This window comes from Hevea brasiliensis, chromosome 6 (genome assembly GCF_030052815.1).
Source record: "Hevea brasiliensis isolate MT/VB/25A 57/8 chromosome 6, ASM3005281v1, whole genome shotgun sequence".
In the NCBI taxonomy this organism is placed as follows: domain Eukaryota; kingdom Viridiplantae; phylum Streptophyta; class Magnoliopsida; order Malpighiales; family Euphorbiaceae; genus Hevea; species Hevea brasiliensis.
The window spans coordinates 793,201-801,705 of record NC_079498.1 but is presented as its reverse complement, the minus strand read 5'-3'; the positions used below and the strand labels follow the sequence as shown (position 1 = coordinate 801,705).

At 34.3% G+C, this 8,505-nt stretch overlaps 1 protein-coding gene across 1 annotated transcript; it reads left to right on the top strand.

The window, feature by feature from the left end:
* Nucleotides 1-423: 423 nt before the first annotated feature.
* On the top strand, nt 424-7,290 carry LOC110644361 (ent-copalyl diphosphate synthase 1-like). Its single transcript, XM_058149237.1, has 14 exons — nt 424-532; nt 1,109-1,195; nt 1,369-1,457; nt 1,572-1,875; nt 2,050-2,233; nt 2,899-3,113; nt 4,391-4,511; nt 4,632-4,744; nt 4,826-5,168; nt 5,566-5,664; nt 5,772-6,023; nt 6,261-6,381; nt 6,494-6,691; nt 6,956-7,290. The coding sequence occupies exons 1-14, from the start codon at nt 424-426 to the stop codon at nt 7,166-7,168; spliced, it is 2,448 nt and encodes an 815-aa protein (XP_058005220.1). The 3' UTR covers nt 7,169-7,290.
* Nucleotides 7,291-8,505: the final 1,215 nt, after the last annotated feature.

Genomic DNA, 8,505 nt, shown 5'->3' with positions numbered 1-8,505 from the left:
TTCACTGAACTTGCAATGCATGTATTCTGTCTTCACTGAAAAAAAGATATATATGGTTATAAAATCTGTGGCCCTGTGGTGGGCCAGATTTATAGTAGCAACGCCAAACTTTCCTACACATCTCAACATTTATCTTCGCAGTGAGCATGAACGGCAGACAGAGGGAAAAAACCTAAAAAAGGTGAAGAAAATGAAAGGGAAAATGACAGCTCTGCCCTGAATGAATTAGAGATACCATGCACCTAATAGCGGGAATCTCTTGGGAAGTCGATTCTGTAAGCTTCCTTCCCCCACAACCCCCCCCCCCCCCCCCCCCCCCCCCCCTTTCACTTTTAAATACCCCATTGTTTTCCCTAAGCTTCTCTAATCCTCTACTACATTCCCACCCAAAAAGAAGATAAATAATTAAATATAACACTCATCATGTCTAGTTCTCAATCCTTCTGCCTCCTCTCCACCGTACCAGCCACCACCCCACGATCTTCTTCTTCTTCCTCCTCCCCCATCCGGCCCTGTTCCCAACTTTTCTCCGGTAAGTTCTTTCCCTTTTTGCTTTTCTCATGACGGAGCTAGCCACCTCTGCCAGCCATCACTAACCCAACTATTTGTTGTCTATCTTTTTCTTTCCTGTCGTTTCCAACCCGCAAATATTTTCCCCTTTTTGTTAATAAAGATAAGCTTTCCGGTCATTCTTTTAATTTCAAGATTGCAACTTTCTTTCATAACTTTCTTTTCTTGCCGATCAAATCGTCTTCTTTGTATGTTTTGATTGGCTTATGACAAGCGCAGCGCTCTGTTTAAAAAAACGCTGCTCCTGATCATGGATACAATTCTCTACTATCACTAAAAGCAAGGACAATGCTCAATTCTTTAGTTCTTTTTCTTTTCCTTTTGTTTTAAATAAAAGAAAAAAAAAAGGTTTCATTGGATTTTTCGCCTCCTTCTTGCTTCACATACAGCATTCATTATTTTTCAGAATTCTGTTAATTTCGTCCTTTTTATTCGTCCGTAATCCTTAATCCGATAATTTACTCTAAAGTTACCAAGCTTAATTATTAAAACGGAAGAAAGAAGTTAATTGACGTAACAACCATATATGTTTTTGCAGGTGTTCGGTTGTATGGAGCTGAAGACAAACGAGGTAACGCTGATATTCGCCCAAAATGCAGTGCTATATCGAAGCCTCGTACTCAAGGTACTGTACCACCCTCCACGTCTCTCTATAATTTTTATACCGAGTTTAGGCAAGAATGATTCTTCAAAAATAACAGCAAAGCACAAAGTTAGGAATGATAAATATGTACATCCTTGGCTTTAGTTAAGTTGACATTTTAATTATACTTAATTAGTAAAAAAATTATCCTGCAGAATACCCGGATGTCTTTCAAAAAAATGGATCGCCAGTTATAAAGTGGCATGAGATTGTGGAGGATGACATAGAAGAGCAAGTTTCTAAGGTGATTTGGAAGTGTTACTTTCTCCTTGATTTTCTCCTGTGCTACTACTGAACTAAGTATATATGCAAATTAAGTTTAATTAATTGTGGTTGTATGGTTTTTATACAAATTAAGGTATCTATATCACACGAGAAAATCGAACACATTCAAGCCATTAAATCCATGTTGAATTCCATGGAAGATGGAGAGATAAGCATTTCAGCTTATGACACAGCATGGGTTGCACTTGTTGAAGATGTTAACGGGAGTGGCGCTCCTCAATTCCCATCTAGCCTTGAATGGATAGCCAATAATCAGCTCCCAGATGGTTCTTGGGGTGATGCTGATATTTTTACCGCGCATGACAGGATAATCAATACACTAGCTTGTGTTGTTGCCTTGAAGTCATGGAATATACATCCAGACAAGTGTGAGAAAGGTATATAACATACTATATAATTAATCACAGTGCAAAACGTACACAGTTATAATTAATTTCCAGTCTAATTAATTTATCTATAGCATCATCTTAATTAATTTGTTTTTAAGTTAAACGTGCTTGCTAAGTTAATTACTTAACTCGTTGGGCATCAACTTTATGTATCCTCATCAGGAATGAAATATTTTAAGGAGAATTTGTGTAAGCTTGAAGATGAGAATACTGAGCACATGCCCATCGGCTTTGAAGTTGCTTTCCCTTCACTTCTAGAACTAGCACAAAAGTTAGACATTGAAGTTCCCGAGGATTCTCGCGTCCTGCAAGAGATCTATGCCAGCAGAAATCTGAAGCTCACTAAGTAATTTTCACTACTCAAACTTGGCTTGCTTTATTAATTATCTTTTACAATGGGAAACACTAGATTGCACCGGTGTATTAGTACACCAAGAAATCTTACTCGTAATAACAGTTTGAAATTAAAATATTTTTTATTGACAACGGTTTTCGATCTAGACAATTTTTTTTTTTAAAAAAATAAAAGATTAGAAACAACTCATTCATGAGAGCCTTTGTCAAGAAATTCTCTCAAATTCTTGCATGCTTGCCATTTGTATTAAAAAGACATATCTATATGATGCTATAAATCTATATAAAGCAAACTCATTATTTCCAATAACTTGCTATATATGTGGCTTCCTATTTTCAAAAACATGTCGCATGATCATATGCTTAACAGCTTTACTTACTTTTTTTCTTATAATTATTTGCGATTAAAGTCATTAGATTTACTTTAATATCATTATATTCTTGTAAAAAATTAATTTTTCAAAAAAAAAAAAAAAAAGGCTCAATGATAAAATAAAAATCCTAAAAAAAAAACCTTGTATATAGGTAACAAATGACATAGATTAACGGTTTAAATTCATTATTTTATCATGTAATGACTAAAAATGTATTATACCGGTGCACCATAGAAGGTGTCCTTGTATAATATCTTCTCCATCTTTTTATTTTTCGAAATAGGATACCAAAAGACACAATGCACAAAGTGCCTACCACACTACTCTATAGCTTGGAAGGAATGCCAGGCCTAGAGTGGGACAAGCTTCTGAAATTGCAGTGCCAAGATGGGTCATTCTTGTTCTCTCCATCCTCCACTGCCTTCGCACTCATGCAAACTAAAGATGAAAATTGCTTGGCATATTTAAACAAGATAGTCCAACGATTTAAAGGAGGAGGTCATATTTTTGGTGATATAGAGATAGAGATAAAAAACATATGGGATGAGCAACAAACATGATGTGTGCAAAAATGACAATCAATTTTGATGTGTCAATTACTCCATGAAATACATCATTATGAGAAATAAAAGAGACCAACAAAGTGTATGATATAAAGTAGGATCAAAGAGAGTGCCATCAAGAGGTGTAAGTTTGCAATTGAGCTTTTGAATGTGATTTGTATAAAAACTCTAAAATATGAAGATCATCATTATTATTATTATATCATATCATCAATATAAAGAAGACAATAGAACAATACCATTCGTTTAAAGGAATGAATAATCAGAAATCATGTGGACTAGAGAAGAAAAAAGTTGAGAGAAGTGGAAAACTAAATTCAACTGTGCCAAGAGCTTGAGTTTGTAATATAAGGCTAAGGGAAAGCTGCAAACCTTTAAGAGAGGAGATATGATAGGGAGAGGAGGATATATAAACCCTTTCTCTATATCACCATCATGAAAAAAATTTTTTTTAACATCCATGGAAAAAAGTTTCATACGCAAAGCAAAAGCTAAAATAGGAAGAATAAATGTTAATTAGAGGCCTGGGGCAAAAGTTTCCTCATAGTCGATACCATACTCTTGTCTTGTTTCCATTTGCAAACAACAGGGAGTTTTTTTGTTGGTGGATCAACTATCAAATCTAAAGTTTGAGTTTTCTCTAAAACACAAACATTCAAGTCAGCTCTTCAATTGAGAGAGTCAAGTCTTGCCTCCACGATAGAATGATGCTCAGTGAGGTTAGTAGAGAGTAGAATAAAAAAAAAAAAAGAGAAAGATAATGAGAGTTTCTCTGACAAAACATGACGAGAGAGAGATGAGAGAGAATTAGAATGAGTAGAAGTAAGAGAGAGAGAGAGAAGAGAGAAAGAAAAAAAAAAAAAAGAAGTTAAAAGAGAGATGTTAGAAGAAGAGAAAAGAATAAAAGAAGAAAAAAATGAAGGATTGTTGTGTGTGTCATCTTATTTGAGATATTACATCTATTTATACATGAGATATGAGAATAATTTTTAATGAAGAAAAATAATAATTATAATTATGCTACACAAATCTCCTATAATCATGCTGATTGCTGTAATTATGTTACACAAATCTCCTATAATCATGCTGATTGCTGTAATTATGCTAACAGAGGTAAAGTTCCCTTTTATCAATCCTCATCTTCCAAAAATCTTACGTCGACTCTCCACGTTCATTTTTGTTATAAATTTTCACACTTTCATCATTTTTCAGTACCAAATGTGTACCCGGTTGACCTATTCGAGCACATCTGGGCTGTGGATCGCTTGCAACGCCTTGGAATTTCAAGATACTTCGAGCAAGAGCTTAAAGAATGCGTTGACTATGTTGCTAGGTACGGTCAACCAGGACATTTGAAGCCGACAAACAAATCAAAACAACTTAATTACTAAAGAATCTATAAAATGAGAAGATATATATTTTCCTTTCCTAAAGCTTACTTGAGTTCCTGCAGATATTGGAGAGAAGACGGCATCTGCTGGGCAAGAAACTCCGAGGTTCATGACATTGACGACACAGCTATGGGATTCAGGGTTCTTAGATTATACGGCCATGAAGTTTCTTCTGGTAAATCCAGGGCACAAATAATTCTTAAACTATAAATATATATTTACAGTAATCCTCATATTCTTGTTACTTAATTGGCAGATGTGTTCAAGCATTTTAAGAAGGGTGATACTTTCTTCTGCTTAGCCGGGCAGTCAACGCAGGCCGTTACCGGCATATTCAACCTTTATAGAGCTTCTCAGGTGCTATTTCCAGGGGAGAAAATCCTCGAGGAAGCCAAGGAATTTTCATCCAGTTTCCTAAAAGAAAAGCAAGCTGCTAATGGAGTCCTCGATAAATGGATTATAACCAAGGACTTACCAGGAGAGGTTGAGTATTCATTGGATGTTCCTTGGTACGCGAACTTGCCTCGAGTGGAGGCGAGATTCTACTTAGAACAGTATGGCGGCGAAGATGATGTATGGATTGGCAAGACTCTTTACAGGTATTCCATTGTTGACCGTAAAAAAATTTTATCATTCCTACAAAGATAGTGGAAAGGAATAATCCAAGAGATGCAGTCAATCTTGGAGGTTTTAATTAATTAAAGTTTCCACACAATTTTCTTCATTTCATCATTCGACTTTTTTTGTGCCACACTTTAAAAAAATTTTCCACATACCAAATTCCTTGCATAAAAATATACTTATAATATATAGTTTAATGATAATAAAATTATTTATAAAATTATGAAGTCTCAATTTAAATTTCAGTCAAAATTAAATAAATATATATATATATATATTATAAAATTAAAAAAAATCCAATTAAGTAAGAAAAAGTTGTTAATTTCAATTTAATAATTAATTGTATTTTTTATTATTATTTTTTACTAACCGCAGGATGCCATATGTAAACAACAATCAGTACCTCCAGCTCGCAAGACTTGACTACAACAGTTGCCAAGCATTGCATCGCGTTGAATGGGACAATTTTCAAAAGTAACTTTCACTAATTTTCTATTTATTAATATTATATGGATCATCAATAATATTACGGATCATGATTCTAATTAATTCAATACACATGGGCGCAATGTAACGCAAAGGTGGTATGAAGGATGCAACTTGGGAGATTTTGGTATAAGCAAAAGAGAGCTCCTATTTGCTTATTTCCTGGCAGCAGCCAGCATATTTGAGCCAGAAAGGTCGAAAGAGAGGCTTGCATGGGCTAAGACCACAATCTTGCTCGAGACCATCGACTTTTATTTCGATGGCAACAATAATTCCATTGAGCAGAGAAGAGCTTTTGTCCAAGAATTTAAAAACGTGGTTGGTGCACGAGTACCTGTAAAGGGAAGGTACATATATATATATTATTGATTTTATAGAATAATATCACATCCTTTGGATATGTGTCTCTTTCTTTATTTTATCAGATTAATTTCTGATATCACATGTCTTTGTGTGTGTGTCTCAAACTATACTACTTTGTCTTATGTTAAATATAATAAAATAGTATATAAAAATAATGGCATCGAGCATGGAAACTTTAGAGAGAACCAATACGGTTTTGTATTACTTGATACTGGTTGCAGGACAATGGAAGCAAAGACAAGGCAGGAACTAGTCAGGACAGTGCTTGGAACCCTAAATGATGTCTCTTTGCACGCACTGGTGGCTCATGGAAGAGACATTGGCCACAGTTTACATCATGCTGTGAGTTTCAAACGCCTTATCTCTTATGTACATTTGTACAGCTAGAGGAAGAAGATGTGGTTATTTTCAATGCCCTAAATTTATTTATTTGATTAATTAATTAATTATGCAGTGGGAAAAATGGCTCCTTGAGTGGGAAGAGGAAGGAGTTAGGGACAAAGGAGAAGCAGAATTGATAGTGAAAACAATAAATCTGGCAACTGGAAGATGGATCTCTGAGGAGCTCTTGAGCTATCATTCTCAATATGAAAAACTTTTTCAACTTACAAACAGAATATGCAACCAACTTGGACATTACAGGAAGAACAAGGTCAGTATTATATCTTTATCAAATTTTATCATAAAGAATAGAATTATATAATCCTTTGAAAAATCAAAGATCAAGCCCTATATATTTGTCCTCAATGGATTCTGACAAGGCTCCCAAAACTCAATTGGGATTCTCATGTGAAGATGGCTTCGAATTTGGTATTGTGGAAGGGAAGTGTAGGGTGGGGTCTGCATCACTACCAAGCCAATGGGCTTTTATTTGTTTCTATGTTTAATCATATATATTTATTTTTAAAAAATTCAGTTACATGACAGCAAGATAAGCACAACCCTAGAAATAGAGGGTGACATGCAAGAGCTGGTGAAGTTAGTGCTCCAAAAGTCCTCAGATGGAATGGATTCTAACATCAAGGAAACATTTTTCACAGTGGTTAAGAGTTTTTACTACCCTGCCATCTGTGATCCTGGGACTATCACCTATCACATTTCTAAAGTACTCTTTGAAAAAGTGTGCTAATTAATTTATTCATCTTCTCTGTGCAAGATTTATGCGATCATTTTGTGCATGTTCTTGTCAATTATTGCAATGTAACTACACCCAATAGACTTATTAATACATAATGAAAATAAATTGATTTGCCCATGAAGCGTGTGTGCGTGTATATATATATATATATATATATATAAGCAATTGATACTTTCTTTTGGGATGAAAAAAATTTATAATTTAGTCTCTAAATTTTACATTATATTATTTTTTAATCTCTATATTTTAGAAAATTAATTATTTAATTCTTGAGTTTTGCGCTATATTACATTTTATTTCATAGACTTGAGAAATAAATTATTTTGAGACTATGTTTATTTATTTCTAAAAAAATATGGAGACAAATAAATGAGTTTTTGAGACAAAATTTTAAGTCTTAATACAACAAACTCGGTGTAATGCAATTGTTAGACTTGAGGTATGTAATGATTAATGGATTTTAAGCCAAGGTGGATATTGTTAAATTTGTGACTCAAAATCCTAATAAGATTTGGAGAGACTTTTTCCTAATTTAAGTAGGAGAAATAATCCTCAATAGAAGATAGAATTACTTTCTATATAGAGTAGAACTCTACTGTAATGTTATTCCTAAATTAAATTGGAATTCCTAATTAGATTAGCATTAAGGGGGCTAACGCTATAAATAGAAGTATTGTGGAGAGGTTATTTGGTTTTTTAGCTCATAGAATGGGGCTTTCACCCGTTGTAGAGAGAGAGGCTTTTGTCCATTGAGAATAATAGTTTTTTTTTGCCCATTGATGAGAGTGACTTTTTGACCATGAAGAGAGTGCTTTTGCCCATAGTAGATTGCTCTCCTACGAAGGGAGAGAGGCTTCAACTTAAGGTGGAGAAAGGGTATAGAATTTAATAGGAAGGAATTTTTATCCATTGGTGATGGGGTTCTTGCTCATATAATTGAAGGCACTCTTTGTGGTATATAATGTAGTTAAAGTAGTAAATATATTGGGTTATATCTAGAGAAGAATAAGAGAGACTTACTAATACATTTACTATGAGCAATCATGTAGTGAGGGTTCTCTTAGGTGTAATTGAGTTGATGGGTGGATATCTTTAAGCTTCTAATTGTATGATTTATTTATTAATAGTGGAAGATAACTTGTCTATAGATGTAACCCTATGTTAAGAGGATGAACCACATAAATTTTGTTGTTATGTATATTTACTTTATTTTTTTTATAATTTACAAGCTTTCGCATTGCCTAATAACAACTTGTAAGGGGCTTGTGACGCCCCTTACCCGTCTATTGTATAGCCGAGCAAGAAGTGCCACATTCGGTGCTGGAGCA